This window comes from Parambassis ranga, chromosome 2 (genome assembly GCF_900634625.1).
Source record: "Parambassis ranga chromosome 2, fParRan2.1, whole genome shotgun sequence".
NCBI lineage: Eukaryota > Metazoa > Chordata > Actinopteri > Ambassidae > Parambassis > Parambassis ranga.
In genome coordinates this window covers 45,702,227-45,716,095 of record NC_041023.1, presented here as the reverse complement: position 1 = coordinate 45,716,095, position 13,869 = coordinate 45,702,227, and the positions used below count along the sequence as shown (strand labels likewise).

At 50.9% G+C, this 13,869-nt stretch overlaps 5 protein-coding genes across 6 annotated transcripts in view; 4 read left to right on the top strand and 1 right to left on the bottom strand.

Annotated features, from left to right (window-relative positions):
- gon4la (gon-4 like a) overlaps positions 1–757 on the top strand; it is an 8,046-nt gene extending 7,289 nt beyond the window's left edge. The window contains exons 23-25 of the mRNA XM_028425768.1: positions 1–57; positions 129–231; positions 298–757. The exon at positions 1–57 is cut by the window's left edge and continues 203 nt beyond it. Coding sequence (XP_028281569.1) covers positions 1–57; positions 129–231; positions 298–402 — 265 coding nt within the window. The 3' untranslated portion in view covers positions 403–757. The remainder of the gene's footprint in view (positions 58–128; positions 232–297) is intronic.
- A 348-nt stretch (positions 758–1,105) lies between these two features.
- On the top strand, positions 1,106–4,548 carry LOC114449033 (protein disulfide-isomerase A3-like). The gene is made up of 13 exons (XM_028426358.1): positions 1,106–1,336; positions 1,435–1,513; positions 1,600–1,717; positions 1,811–1,918; positions 2,494–2,623; positions 2,735–2,848; positions 2,940–3,065; positions 3,178–3,360; positions 3,452–3,560; positions 3,644–3,772; positions 3,874–3,953; positions 4,029–4,086; positions 4,163–4,548. The coding sequence occupies exons 1-13, from the start codon at positions 1,176–1,178 to the stop codon at positions 4,250–4,252; spliced, it is 1,485 nt and encodes a 494-aa protein (XP_028282159.1). The 5' UTR covers positions 1,106–1,175; the 3' UTR covers positions 4,253–4,548.
- A 716-nt stretch (positions 4,549–5,264) lies between these two features.
- cct3 (chaperonin containing TCP1, subunit 3 (gamma)) lies at positions 5,265–8,685 on the top strand. Its single transcript, XM_028426274.1, has 14 exons — positions 5,265–5,356; positions 5,937–5,998; positions 6,085–6,135; positions 6,206–6,268; positions 6,341–6,437; positions 6,519–6,636; positions 6,721–6,907; positions 7,019–7,168; positions 7,243–7,375; positions 7,457–7,538; positions 7,656–7,836; positions 7,909–8,154; positions 8,248–8,379; positions 8,470–8,685. Exons 1-14 carry the CDS (start codon positions 5,329–5,331, stop codon positions 8,560–8,562), a joined length of 1,623 nt encoding a protein of 540 aa, XP_028282075.1. The 5' UTR covers positions 5,265–5,328; the 3' UTR covers positions 8,563–8,685.
- A 387-nt stretch (positions 8,686–9,072) lies between these two features.
- Positions 9,073–11,608, top strand: glmp (glycosylated lysosomal membrane protein). 2 transcript variants are annotated; one of them, XM_028426945.1, is made up of 8 exons: positions 9,073–9,230; positions 9,687–9,851; positions 9,947–10,045; positions 10,124–10,288; positions 10,372–10,590; positions 10,790–11,058; positions 11,138–11,302; positions 11,333–11,608. In XM_028426945.1, the coding sequence occupies exons 1-8, from the start codon at positions 9,117–9,119 to the stop codon at positions 11,340–11,342; spliced, it is 1,206 nt and encodes a 401-aa protein (XP_028282746.1). In that variant the 5' UTR covers positions 9,073–9,116; the 3' UTR covers positions 11,343–11,608. The 2 variants fall into 2 exon arrangements, with proteins under 2 accessions (XP_028282746.1, XP_028282738.1); XM_028426937.1 differs by having other exon boundaries at positions 11,138–11,608.
- Positions 11,609–11,614: 6 nt separating this feature from the next.
- Positions 11,615–13,495, bottom strand: jtb (jumping translocation breakpoint). Its single transcript, XM_028428051.1, has 6 exons — positions 13,322–13,495; positions 12,801–13,037; positions 12,666–12,706; positions 12,476–12,558; positions 12,313–12,392; positions 11,615–12,196 (listed from the first exon to the last, which is right to left on the bottom strand). Exons 2-6 carry the CDS (start codon positions 12,887–12,889, stop codon positions 12,040–12,042), a joined length of 450 nt encoding a protein of 149 aa, XP_028283852.1. The 5' UTR covers positions 12,890–13,037; positions 13,322–13,495; the 3' UTR covers positions 11,615–12,039.
- Between the last annotated feature and the right edge of the window lie 374 nt (positions 13,496–13,869).

The window sequence follows — 13,869 nt, the reverse complement described above, 5'->3', positions numbered from 1 at the left end:
GTGTGCCAAAAATGTCTCGTTAACTTCAACTGGAGAGAAGGTTGTCGTCTGGACACGGTACGCATAGTAACGCACGCAAACACAACAACACACAGCAAAACAATGAGTTAACAACCTCACTGTTTCAGAGAGGCGGACCGCACCATCCTCACGGCCTGTCGGCAGAGAGGGGCCAGCAGGAAGACATTCCAACAGGTCTCTGCCCAGCTGGGGAACAAGACTGTCCAACAGGTGAGGCAGCATCCAGGTGTGGAGCCGTTCTGCCGTTCTTTGAATAATAAGCTCCGTTTGTTTCAGGTGCGCCTGCGTTTCCACGACTTGATGAAGCTTTTTCACTCCTCGTTACAAAAGTGTTCCTCTGAAGGCCAGCTAATCGACAGACGGGAAGCAGCTCCAGACTGAGCGCTGAAACAGTCACTGTCTGTGACCAGCAGAGGGCACTCCCACTGTTCGTGTTTAGGAATGTTCTGCTGATGATCCACAACTGTTGTACACACGGAAACCGCCACCAGAACTTTAATCCAGCCTCCTCTCAGACCGACCAATCAGAGTGGAGCTAGTCTTATTTAATTTATGTTCTCTGATGTCAGCAGAGGGCGGGGTGATGAGCGAGCTGAGGTTCTCTTACCTGATGCACTGGGCTTCGTCCGCCTCGTCGTCGTCCCCCTGATGCTCAGAGCCGTATTCTTTGGTAAAGAACGAAGCAGTGTTCTGTGAATGTTTGTTCTTTAATAAAACGTTCTGTTTTTTTACTTTTCTTAAGCTGTGCGTTTATTCTTTTACCTCATTGATACATTGGTCTGACACACCGAAAGCAAATAAACAACTGAGGCTGCAAGAAGTCTTATTTCTGGTGTTCAGTAGCTTTGTGTCTCGGTGTGTAACACGTCTGAATTCTCACCATAATGTCAATTTATCATAATTTATTTCTGTTTTTAAAAATAATTCATAACTTTCAACGGTCATTAATCAATATTCAGTACTGACCCACTAGAAATAGACATATTTTGAAAGTTTTAACCGGATGTCAGTGCCCCTGAACTCACCGCGCCTGCGCAGCAGAGTGTGAACTCACGGCGCCTGCGCAGCAGCGTGTGAACTCACCGCGCCTGCGCAGCAGCGTGTGTGGGTCTGCGTCTTATTTTGTATTTTTCTGTCCGCTCTCCGGATCCATCATGGCGGCCGCTGCCCGCCTGCTTCGCGCCGTGTCCCTGCTGCTGTCCTGTTTGTCCGCCGCCGTGTCTTCGCGCAGAGACGCGCTCGAGCTCAGGGACACAGACTTCGACTACCTGGCAGCAGAGCACGAGACCATGCTGGTGAAATTCTACGCTCCATGGTAACGGAGCGGCGTTAGCTTAGCACAGGTGTTCACCTGTTCTCTTGGTTCTCTTTGTTCACTTCCGGCTTCGTTTCCTGTTTCTTCCCCCTCTTCAGGTGCGGACATTGTAAGAAATTAGCCCCAGAGTTTGAGAAAGCTGCAACTCGACTGAAGGGCAGCGTCCAGTTAGCAAAGGTAACATCCTCTTCATCATCCTCATCATCGGCTCAGAGACAGGGTCCTGTCTCACCTGTCCACCTGTCCATCTGACCTGTCTGCAGGTGGACTGCACAGCTCACTCAGAGACGTGTGCTCGTTTCGGGGTCTCTGGTTATCCCACTCTGAAGATCTTCAGGTACGGCAAAGACTCCGGCCCGTATGATGGACCCCGCACCGCAGGTAAAGAGAGGAAGTGGAAGAAGAGACTGTGGACTCCGTCAGTGTCTAAGTGTGTGTGTGTGTGTGTGTGTGTGTGTGTGTGTGTGTGTTCAGAGGGGATCTATCAGTACATGAGGAAGCAGACCGGTCCAGACTCTGTTCACCTGAAGACTCGAGATGACCTCCGCTCCTTCATCAACAACTATGAAGCCAGCATCATCGGTACGACCCTGACTGTAGGCCATGTGACGTCATCCTGTGTCACTCTCACACTGTGTCTCTGTGTGTGTCTGTGTGTGTGTCTGTGTGTGTCTCTGTGTGTGTCTGTGTGTGTGTCTGTGTGTGTCTCTGTGTGTGTGTGTGTCTGTGTCTCTGTGTGTGTCTCTGTCTGTGTGTGTGTGTGTGTCTGTGTGTGTCTCTGTGTCTCTGTGTGTGTGTGTGTGTCTGTGTGTCTCTGTCTGTGTGTGTGTGTGTGTGTCTCTGTGTGTCTCTGTGTGTGTGTCTCTGTCTGTGTGTGTCTGTGTGTGTCTGTGTCTGTGTGTGTGTGTCTCTGTCTGTGTGTGTCTGTGTGTGTGTCTGTGTGTGTCTGTGTGTGTGTGTGTCTCTGTGTGTCTCTGTGTGTGTGTGTGTCTCTGTGTGTGTGTCTGTGTGTGTCTGTGTGTGTGTCTGTGTGTCTCTGTCTCTGTGTGTGTGTGTCTCTGTGTGTCTCTGTGTGTGTGTCTGTGTGTCTCTGTCTCTGTGTGTGTGTGTGTCTGTGTGTGTCTGTGTGTCTCTGTCTCTGTGTGTGTGTGTCTCAGGTGTGTTCTCAGGTGCTCACAGCCCCGGTCTAGCTGAGTTTCTGAAGGCTGCAGGTCTGCTGAGAGAACAGTTCCGGTTCGCTCACATAACCGATCTTCAGCTGGCCGAGGAGCACGGCTGCAGCTCAGAGTGAGTTTACAAACCAGCGCGGCGCTTCGCCCGCTCGCATCATGTCGGCGTGTGGCGGGCCGCGGCTGCTCGGACCGTGTCGTATCGTTTATATTCACTGTGTGTGTCCAGGTGTGTGCTGCTGTTCAGACCACCCAGGCTGGCCAACATGTTTGAGGACGGCGTCGAGGTGTTCAGAGACCATCTGACCATCAGCTCGCTGCGGCGCTTCATCAGAGATCACATGTGAGACTGTCACTCATTACAGCAGCCTCTGGTGGACATAAAGAGAACTGCAGCCTCACCTACACGCTGTCTCCACCTGTCTTTGTCTCAGTTACGGCCTGTGTCCTCACATGACTCTGGAAAACAGAGATCGTCTGCAAGTTCGCGACCTGCTGACGGCGTTCTACGACCTGGACTACCACCATAATGTCCGAGGGTCCAACTACTGGAGGAACAGGTAACACACACTCACACTCGCATACAGACAGGTAACATGCAGGATGTGGAGTGTGTGTGTGTGTGTGTGTACAGGTATAAGTAAGTGTGTATCTGATCTCTCTTGACGTCAGGGTGATGAAGGCTGCATCTAAACACACTGGGCGGGGCCTAATGTTCTCAGTAGCCAATAAGAAGGACTTCCTGTCTGAACTAGAGAGTGACTTCGGGGTGGGAACATCAGATGGAGGAGACCTGCCACTCGTCACTATCCGAACTAAACTGGGCTACAAGTACACCATGAGGGAGGAGTTCACGTACGTACGCTCGCGGCGATAGCTGCGTTACATCACACACGTGGGCGGGTCCACTACTGCTCAGTAATCAGGTGACTGGTGTGTGTCTCAGGAGGGACGGTAAGTCGCTGGAGAGGTTTCTGGAGGATTACTTTGCAGGTCGCCTGAAACGCTACGTCAAGTCAGAACCCGTACCGGAGCAGAACACCGCCGCTGTCAAGGTGAGCCCTGCTCCAGAAAATAACATGCAGTCTGTGCTCCGTGACCTCTCCCTGACCTCTGACCTCTGACCTCTGTGCTGCAGGTGGTGGTTGCTGAGACGTTTGATGACATTGTTAATAATCCGGACAAAGATGTTCTGATCCAGTTTTACTCTCCGTCCTGTCCTCACTGTAAGAAGCTGGAGCCAGCGTACAGAGAACTCGCTCACACGGTAACCTGACCCAGAACCAGCCGTCGGAGCCGCACCGGTGTGGCTCCATGTGGGTCTTTGGTTCCGTTGGCTTACTCTCACATGACTCTGTCTGTCTTCAGCTCTACACTGATCAAAATATTGTCATCGCCAAGATGAATGCTGTCGATAACGATGTTCCGCTGGGCTACGACGTCCAAGGGTGAGGATGCACCGTGCAAAGGTCCTGTCGGCCATCGCCGAGTCTGCGTTAACGTGTGTCTGTCGCCCCCTGTAGGTACCCCACCATTTATTTAGCTCCTGTGGGTAGAAAGGACGAGCCCATGCGATACGAGGTAAGGCACCACTAAATCTCTGCTGACGTCTCATCAGCTGATCAAAGGTCACATGATGTCTCCTGTGTGCGTTCAGGGCGGCCGCGAGCTCCAAGACTTTCTCAGGTTCCTGAAGCGCGAGGCGGGTCACGGTCTGGTGGACGGCGGGGCGAAGGACGAACTTTGACATCCACCTGTCACGGCACAGATGTAGCCAGCTGGCCTCCGTGATGGTGACGGACTTGCGCATGGAGGACGGGGAACCTGAAACCAAGACCGGACCAGTGACGACAGCACAGCTGGAGGCCGGCGTGTCTTTCCAATGGACGTCTTCAGGTTTCTCTGAAGGGAGATGTCGCCACCTGTGGGCTGCCTCTGTAGAGGAGTGCTTTTTTTTTTATTGAGTATTTATTTTTGATCAATAAACCTTATCCTATTTATTTATTTATTATTTATTTATTTATTGGGCCACCTGTGTATTTACTGAGCCTCATCAGAGCAGATCTTTGATGAAACACTCACAGCATTTGTGCCAGAACACAAAAATAATTTATCAGTAAATGTTTATTGTTTTTACTTTTGGTCATGTTTTATGTGAATGTTTTATTATTATCTGTAAAGTCGATGTTTGTTCTGTTTGTTGTGTGTTTCTAATAAAGCAAGTGATTCACATGTTAATGTCCATGTGTAAAGTTATATGATATTGATATTTATTAATATAGATTTGGAGTTAAATCATGACGTAAACGTGCTGACGGTGAAAACCAACATACAACATAAATCATAAATTCAATTAAATTAAATTAAATATTAAATCATTAAAACATTACAAAATAAATCATAAATTTAAATTAAATAAATTTAAATTAAATTAAATTACATTAATTAAATTAAATATTAAATCATTAAAACATTACAAAATAAATCATTAAAAATCATACATTAATTAATTAATTAATTAATTAATTAATTAATTAAATTAAATTACATTAATTAAATTAAATTAAATATTAAATCATTAAAACATTTCAACATAAATCTCGACTTAAATGATGGAAATCCGAACCGTGTCCGTATAAGGACGGCGGCTGGACGCTCACATCTCATTCACTCTATTTGCGGACACACATGTCTGTCATGTTAATGCTCTACGCTCATTGGTCAGCGCTGAGGTCTATTCCCCGCCCCCTAGATCAAAGCCCTCCCTCTCCTCGTGCCTCTCGGAACCTTCCAGGCTGCTGCAGTTCGGCACGCGCTGTCAAAATGATCGGCCAGCAGGTTTTAGTGCTCAGTAAGTACCGAAAATCATTTCTAATCATTTCTAAGTACAACTACACACGGTCCGCTTCGTCCCGGAGCCCCGGTGCGACGCTGTTTACCGTTAAAAGCGGCCCGGCTGCTACACAAAGCAGGGAGCGGTCGCTAAGCAGCATGTGCTAGCTAGGCTAACGGTTAGCATCCTTAGCTTATGCGTTCGAAGAGCGTTTAGAGATCCTAGCTAAGCTACTTTACCCTCATTAGCATGCTAAAAGGCTAACGCTGACTCAACATTTAATCGGCTGTCTGGTAGTCCAGGCGCAGTCTGGGTAATGTTTCATTTTGAGAGCTGCTAGTATTGTGCACGCTAATGTTAGCTAACGGCTAACGTGTCGCAGTGATGGCTTGGATGGAAGACGCGTCAGCCTGCCGTACGCTCGTCTGACGTTATTGATGGATATGATTATGAGTCACGTGATGCTGTTTAATCGTGTGTTTTGGTTTGTTTTGATTTGATTGACTTGAGATGTGATGATGATTGTACGACATTAGACATGCGCAGTAGTTCTTTAGACTTGGATTAAGTCTGGGCCCCTTTTCCCGATTCTCTGTAGACCAGAACGTGAAAAGAGAGTCTGGTCGTAAAGTCCAGACCGGAAACATCAATGCCGCCAAGGTCAGTTTGATCCGTCAGAAATGAAACTCCCTCCCCCCCCTGTTGAAGGATCTCTGGTGTTCAGTGAGTGACTTTCTTTGTTTCAGACCATCGCAGATGTGATCAGGACCTGCCTCGGCCCACGGGCCATGATGAAGGTCAGTCTTCTTTTTCAGTTACAGTTTAAAATGAAACGAAGCAACACTGAACCTTTGACTGTGTGTGTAGATGCTGCTGGATCCAACTGGAGGAATCGTGATGACCAACGACGGAAACGCCATCCTCAGAGAGGTGCGTCTTACTCAAACTGATGCGTAGATCCACTTGTGTGATTACTAACCTCCAGTGTATCCACGGCAACAGATTCAGGTGCAGCATCCTGCAGCCAAGTCCATGATCGAGATCAGCCGTACGCAAGACGAAGAGGTGGGAGACGGGACGACCTCTGTCATCATCCTCGGTGAGGCGATGGGAAAACGGATCGATGCTTCAGAGATGTCACATGACCTAACATTCCTCTCTCCTCCCTTTTTTTGCTCAGCCGGAGAGATGCTGTCTGTGGCTGAACAGTTTCTGGAGCAGCAGATGCATCCGACAGTGATCATCAGCGCCTACAGACAGGCTCTGGAGGACATGCTGGACACTCTGAAGGAGATCAGGTGTGTGCGCGTGCCCTCTAACGAAGCATCTTTACCGCCAATTTCATCGGCTTCCTGTTGACTGTTGTTGCTACTCCTCCTAAGCGTGCCTGTGGACACATCGGACCGCTCCATGATGCTGAAGATCGTCCATTCGGCCATCAACACCAAAGCTTTGAGTCGCTGGTCTGAGCTCGCCTGCGGTATCGCGCTGGACGCCGTCCGAACGGTGGAGCTGGAGGAAAATGGACGCAAAGAGATTGACATCAAGAAGTATGCCAAGGTTGAGAAGGTACGATGTCACATGACTGTCACCGGCTTGCCGCACTTGATCAGGCATTTTAAATTGATCCGTTTAATTTCCTGTATCCTCTTTTTCCCACGATGCCTCTGTGGCGTTCAGGTTCCTGGTGGGTTCATTGAGGACTCGTGCGTACTGAGAGGAGTGATGGTGAACAAAGACGTGACTCATCCGAGGATGAGACGGATGATCAAAGAGCCGAGGATCATCCTGCTGGACTGCTCGCTGGAGTACAAGAAGGGCGAGAGCCAGGTACAGCCGACGCACACACAGTGCAGCACCCAGACACTTTGGCAACATCTGTGACACGCGTTGTGCATGTGCAGACCGACATAGAGATCAGTAAGGAGGAGGACTTCGCAAGGATCCTGCAGATGGAGGAAGAATACATTCAGCAGATCTGCGAGGACATCATCCGCCTCAAACCCGACCTGGTGTTCACCGAGAAGGGGATCTCTGGTACATCATCTGACACCTTCCTCACACATGCACACAGCTGAGTGTGTGTCAGAGCTGTAATGAGTCTTCTTTCTGTTTCAGATCTGGCTCAGCACTACCTTGTAAAGGCCAATATCACAGCCATCCGTCGTGTGAGGAAGACGGACAACAACCGCATTGCCAGGTAACGCCGTGTGTGTTAAGCTGTTCAGTGAGATGGGGATCTGTATGTCGTTCTGATGCAGTTGTTGTCGTCTCTTCTGTAACATGTTGGGACAAATCATCTCTCTTCTCCTCTCAGAGCTTGCGGGGCTCGTATTGTTAGTCGGACAGACGAGCTGCGTGAGGAAGACGTGGGTTTGGGAGCAGGGCTGTTTGAAGTGAAGAAGATCGGCGATGAGTATTTTACCTTCGTCACTGAATGCAAAGACCCCAAAGCGTGCACCATCCTGCTGAGAGGAGCCAGCAAGGAGATCCTGGCGGTGAGTGTCAATTGTCAATAATCAATGAATCAGTCCAGGAGTCTGTGATCAGTAACACGGTGTGCCCTGCAGGAGGTGGAGAGAAACCTGCAGGACGCCATGCAGGTGTGCCGCAACGTGCTGCTTGACCCCTACCTGCTGCCAGGCGGTGGCGCTGTGGAGATGGCCGTGTCAAAGCGCCTGACGGAGCGCTCCCGCGCTCTGACCGGCATCGAGCAGTGGCCGTACCGTGCCATCGCCCAGGCCCTGGAGGTCATCCCCAGAACCTTGATCCAGAACTGTGGAGCCTCCACAATACGAGTGCTCACATCACTGCGGGTGCGACAGAGTTCCTTGATGACCAGTAACGGTTGACGTACAGTTTAAAATGACTCGGCTGCTGCAGAGGTTAATGTGTGTGTGTCTCTCCAGGCCAAACACACTCAGGACAACAGTGTGTGTTGGGGTGTGGATGGAGAGACCGGCTGTCTGACTGACATGTCAGCTCTTGGTATCTGGGAACCGCTGGCTGTGAAAGCTCAGATCTACAAGACGGCTGTGGAGGTCCGACCGGTGCACATATTCTGACGATCGGTAAACTCCTCTGTACCAGTACTAACCGGCCCTCTGCTGCTTCCATGCTGTGTTTTTCAGACGGCCATCTTGTTGCTGCGCATCGATGACATCGTCTCTGGTCACAAGAAGAAAGACAAAGAGCAGCAGATGGGTGGACAAGGAGCCGAGTAGACCCGTCAGAACAGAACCACCAGTCACTCCGTCAGCCGCTCTCTGTGTGTGTGAATGTACATGTGTGTGTGTGTGTGGACCAGAATCACAGAAACCATAATAAAAGTTGGAACCTAGCTCTGCTGTCTGGGTCTCTGAGTCTTTATTTACCCAAAAGCCGGGTCAGCTGACCTGTCTGACCGACCAATGACCAATGAGCAGATGTTTGTGACGGTTCATTTGGTTCATTCTTCACAACAATCAATTAAATAAATACACAGTACTACACGTATAATGAAAGATCATTAAGACGTTTGCAGACACGCACCATTGATCACCACTGATCACCACTGATCACCATTGATCACCATTGATCACCACTGATCACCCTGGCTGCTGGCTCCAGCGCGGTCTAGCTTCTTGACTTGTATCTTTAAATAATAGGCGGAGGGGGGGGTTTTCTGTTCAGGTGACGTCACGGAAGACGGGAATTAACCGCGCGCAGGGCGGGGCTTCTGCTCAGTCAGCTGACAAGAAGGAGGTCATGTGACCCGCAGCCGCTCGTCACAACAAAGATGGCGACAGCAATGGAGACGCGCTGCAGCCGGGTGTGGAGCAGTTTTCTGTTCTGGGTCCTCGGTACTCTGAGTCAGGGTCTGGTCGGCGGAGCGGCGAGCTACACGAGACAGGTGAGAGAGAGGCGCGCGGGAACCCGGAAGTGCTCAGAGTTCGCCTCTCAGAAGGAGCAGGAAGTGGAGGTCTGAGACGTTCGTCAGGGATCAGTCAGATCTATGCTTCAACTCACAGCTGCAGTTAAACAGAAACTAGTGTTACAATAGGAATGTGTGTTTTAGAGTCTTGTGTCCTCAGCTCTTTGGACATCAAGGTTGTTTTTGTGCTTTATAAATAAAGTTGAAGTTTGAATTTGTATTCAGTAAAGAAAGTCCCACTTCAACAGTTAATCTGTGATAAATGTTAAAAACCTCCGAGGACATGCTGAATACATCTGGAGGGGTCCACCCTCTGGTCTGGGGTCTGGGGTCCACCCTCTGGTCTGGGGTCTGGGGTCCACCCTCTGGTCTGGGGTCCACCCTCTGGTCTGGGGTCCACCCTCTGGTCTCATTTCTTCTTCTTCTGTACTTCAGTTGTCGGTGGAGCTGAATCCTGGCGCCCCCTCCGTTCCCCTGAGTAGCGAGCTGCTGCATGTGAGGGCCGTGGGAAATAACGACACGCTGCACTTCCTGTTCTCTAGCCAGGGGGCGCCAACACTGCTGCTGGTCCACACCAACACCTCGTCTTCTACAGTTAAGGTCTGTGGAGATGCCATGTTGTGATACGGTCACTGATCAGGCTTTGATGGTGTTCGATGATGTTCTGATGATGACGGGTCCGTGTTGTGTCTCAGGTTTCCTGGCCTCAGTTCCTGGCCCGTAACACCAGCGGCAGCCTGAGAGTGGAGCCAGAGGACAGCATCCTGTACAGCACGGCCGTCCTCTTCAGTCGGGTTAGAACCATCTGTCGGTCCACTTTGAACCCCTGAGGAGGATCTGTTCTGTTCAATGACCAGTGTTCTGTCTCTCAGCTGCTGGAGTACGATGACGTGAATGACACAGCCACGCCCACCTCCAACTTTTTCCCGCCGTACGAGCTGCAGAACTTCAGCTGGTCCCGCTTCAACCTGTCTGGTCCCACAGCACTGGTCTGCGGAGCTGACGCAAACTTCACCAGTGGGTCGCTCTGCCTGCAGGTCTGTCACCATGGCGACGAATAATCCATTTTACACGCGGTGATAGAAGACTGATGGCTTTATTGATACTTCCTGGTTTTCAGTTGTCGGTGTTCGAGTCAGAAGGACACGGCAACCTCTGGCCCCGCCTCCTTCACTCAGCTAACGCCTCTCAGCTGAGGGTGTGGCTTGATGGCGTGTTGCCCCGGGCGGATCATTCCAGGTTCTTGTTGGAACTGCAGGCAGTAAGCGGGGCCGCTCCTCTCAGCAGAGTGGACGTTCACCAGTCCATCGATGATGAGTTCACACCGTCAATATTCAAGGTGACAACACGCGACAGTCACATGACCAAACAAATAAAATCCGGCTCAGTCGGGTTGGGCTGTGTCAGCTGACCAGGTGTTAGTGGGAGTGTTAGACCTGTGGATGGTTCTGTCAGCCCATTTACCCTGCAGTTCCACCAGAATCCACTGGGTGTTCTGCCCCTCAGTGACCTCACAGTGTTGACATGTGACCCCTCAGGTGTCCCAGTGGGTGTCCTCGGAGAACAGCAGCTCAGACATTCTGGGTTTTGTCCAGTGGAAGCCGGTGGCATACCGGCGGCCCAGCCCGGCTGTGGAGGACGCCACGCCATGCCGCCACTCCGACCCACGGGCTCAGAGCGAGAAGGCAGTGGCGGCCAGGTCCGGTCTGATCACAGCGTTCTTCTCAGGAGGAGAAGCCGTGGGTCTGAACGTGAGCTTCGGCCTGGCAGGAGAACCGTTCTACAACAGCACCAAGTTCCTCAGCTGGTCTGTGGGTTTGCTTCAGACTCTGCCGATCCATCAGAATCATTAACAAATGCTGACCCGTACATCTTGTCTCCCTCAGGACAGCACTGGTCGGTATCGGCTCTCCTCCTGTCGACTCCTTCTCTCCGCTGGTTCTCACCATTATGGCGGTCTGCCTGGGTACTCCCATGATCCTCCTGCTGCTGGGTGGAGTCTGCGTCTGCCTCCATAAGCGGAGGGCGGCCTCAGAAACGGCCTACGAGCCGATCAACTGACGGCTGATCCACTGACGGCTGATCAACTGACGGCTGATCCACTGACGGCTGATCCCTGCGGTCAGGACGCAGGAGCTGGTTTTTAGGAGGATGGGACTTTTTATTCAGACTGTAGCAGGCTCGATGACGGAAGCACCGATCACTAAACAGGTTCTGGGACTGTTCTCGGCACCGGATGTGAGATTTCAGATTCTTTTAATCTCAAACATTTTAAGTATTTTTCAGCATCTGTTGGCCGTTCTGGGCGATGATTGAATGAAAAGGTTTTACTTCAATAAAAAGCTGATTGTGGCTCACGCTGCTGGAGGTTTCAGTTTCTCCTCAGTTTATTCATCACAAACGTCACAGAGAAACAAACATGGTGCAGTCAAAGCATTGAAACGTTCACAGGCTAACGCTCGTCAAACCAGAGGCTGTGGATGACGTCACCTTCACGCCGGTCCAGAGTGCAGCCAGGAGGTTCTGGTTTTGACCCAGTCCTTTGTTCTTCCTGATGAACTAATCCAAGGCCTGAACATCACATCAAGTTAATCAGAGAATGAAGGTGTGTGTGTGTGTGTGTGTGTGTGTGTGTCACATGTCAGCCATCTTTGTTCCAGTCTACAGTGTCATTTCATTAGAGTTCAGTTTGAACAGTCTGCTTCTCTGCGTGTTCTGATCCACATAATCTCGATCTGAACTCCGGATTACTGTGCAAGACAAAAACCAGAGCCCCCCTCCTGGTGTCCTAGATGGACTCGATCTGACGCCGCACCTTTTCAGAAGCGAGCCGGTCGAGCCAGCGCTGCCGGACGACCACCAGGATGGCGAAGAGAGCCGTCAGAGCCAACATGGCCGCCTCAAACTTCCAGAACAGATGCTCCTCCATCAGTGCAGAGCGACAGCTGGAAGGAGGAAGAGGAGGACAGCGGTTAGCATCTTCATTCAGGTCAGGAAGCAAAGTGACGTGTTCTTAAGCACAGATTCAGCCGGTCTTTGTGTCATTTATCGAGGCTTTGACCTTTTATACTCCTCTCTGCTGGACTTGGTGCAGTTGACTCTCTCCACGTATCCTGTCAGTGTGCAGGCGGCCTGCGACCTCTGAAACATCCACAGAGCATCAGGTGTGTGTGAGAGAGAGAGAGAGAGAGAGAGAGCAGGTGAAAGGACACAGAGCTGCTTACAGAGTGAAAGTCACTGCAGCGCGCACACTCCTCGGTCACTACGAACTCCTCCTGCAGCCAGCAGGGGGCGGCGACGGGCCTCACTGCAAGGAAAACAGTGGTTAGGATTTCACAACAAAAGCCTCACACACACACACACACACACACAGACACACACACACACACACACACACACACAGCGTGTCTGTACCTGTGCTTTTCTCCTCACTCAGCAGAGCTGCTCCAAACACTCTGAAACACAACACACACTTCCGGTTACTGACGACGGCTCACACAGAACTGAGACCACAGAACTGAGACCCCTGGTTCTACACACAGAACTGACCTGAGGGAGACGAGACCCCAGAACAGGGCGTGGAGGACGAGGACTCTGGGCCGACAGCAGGCCACAGGAATCCGACAGTCGCTCTCCATCAGTCTGCTCCTCCAACAGGACGACAGCAGCGCCGCCACCCTGACACCCTGGTACTGCTCGTTGTTCTGTCGTGGACCGGTTCTGGGCCTCTGTGTGGTTTCGGTCTGTTTACATGCTGCTCAGGTGGAGGCTGCAGACTGATGACCCCTGAAAGAAAACCACTTAATCGATCAGTGCTACTGCCCCTTCTGTAACACTGATGACGTCACGCAATGATCATTTAACGCAGACCACCAATCGATAGATCCCGAGTCTTCTCACGCGGACAATCGATTAACGCTGCGTTGACGCGTTAGCGGGAAGCTAACAGTCAGTCTGTGGGGACACACCAGCTGTTTCTCGGCTAATGCTAACAGCCTGTTAGCATTGTTTACCTTCAGACACCAGCTAGCCTTAGCCTTAGCTAGCTTAGCTCCGCTCCGAATACTCACCGATCCTCTGGAGCAGCCGCCATTTTGTACTCAACGTGGACACAAGAAGAAGCGAACGCGTGTGAAACGGAAGAAACGCGAACGGACCGTTAAATGTGCCGAACACAGCGCCTGTGCTGGGATCAGTCCGCGGACTCACACCGACCCGTTCCCGTGGAGGAGCGCAGGGAGCACTTCCGGTTTGTTGATTTCAGAATAAAAGCATAAACAGAGACTTTCATGTGTGTGTTTGTTGTTGTGACTGCACGTCTTATTATGTGTGTAACTCTTCAAATGTGGAGTGACTTCCTGTTATTGGCCTTTTATTAAACAGTGAGCCAACAGACACTTTGATAAGAAACTTTATTGTTATGTTGTTGTTGTTCTGAGCTTAAACCACGGGCATGAATCCAGCGTTGTCCAACATGGCTGCTACATCAGCACCGTGAAGGTTCTTCACTCAGAGGCTGTGGAGGACAAAGTGTGAACACCTGGAGCCGCGTGGACACTGGCACACCTGAGCGGACCCGGCCTTCTGGCTCCGCCCCCAACAAAACTTCTGCATGTTG

Excerpts from the sequence above, each read along its gene's own strand:
- LOC114449033 (XM_028426358.1), top strand. The coding sequence starts at position 1,176 with ATGGCGGCCGCTGCCCGCCTGCTTCGCGCCGTGTCCCTGCTGCTGTCC. Across the intron at positions 3,361-3,451 it reads ACCATGAGGGAGGAGTTCAC|GAGGGACGGTAAGTCGCTGG; the intron begins GTACGTACGCTC and ends TGTGTGTCTCAG. Across the intron at positions 3,561-3,643 it reads AGAACACCGCCGCTGTCAAG|GTGGTGGTTGCTGAGACGTT; the intron begins GTGAGCCCTGCT and ends TCTGTGCTGCAG.
- cct3 (XM_028426274.1), top strand. The coding sequence starts at position 5,329 with ATGATCGGCCAGCAGGTTTTAGTGCTCA. Across the intron at positions 7,539-7,655 it reads GACAACAACCGCATTGCCAG|AGCTTGCGGGGCTCGTATTG; the intron begins GTAACGCCGTGT and ends TTCTCCTCTCAG. Across the intron at positions 8,155-8,247 it reads GAGTGCTCACATCACTGCGG|GCCAAACACACTCAGGACAA; the intron begins GTGCGACAGAGT and ends GTGTCTCTCCAG.
- glmp (XM_028426945.1), top strand. The coding sequence starts at position 9,117 with ATGGCGACAGCAATGGAGACGCGCTGCAGCCGGGTGTGGAGCAGTTTT. Across the intron at positions 9,852-9,946 it reads CCTCGTCTTCTACAGTTAAG|GTTTCCTGGCCTCAGTTCCT; the intron begins GTCTGTGGAGAT and ends GTTGTGTCTCAG. Across the intron at positions 10,046-10,123 it reads CGGCCGTCCTCTTCAGTCGG|CTGCTGGAGTACGATGACGT; the intron begins GTTAGAACCATC and ends TCTGTCTCTCAG.
- jtb (XM_028428051.1), bottom strand. The coding sequence starts at position 12,889 with ATGGAGAGCGACTGTCGGATTCCTGTGGCCTGCTGTCGGCCCAGAGTC. Across the intron at positions 12,393-12,475 it reads GCTGCAGTGACTTTCACTCT|AGGTCGCAGGCCGCCTGCAC; the intron begins GTAAGCAGCTCT and ends TGGATGTTTCAG. Across the intron at positions 12,197-12,312 it reads AGCAGAGAGGAGTATAAAAG|CTGTCGCTCTGCACTGATGG; the intron begins GTCAAAGCCTCG and ends TCCTCCTTCCAG.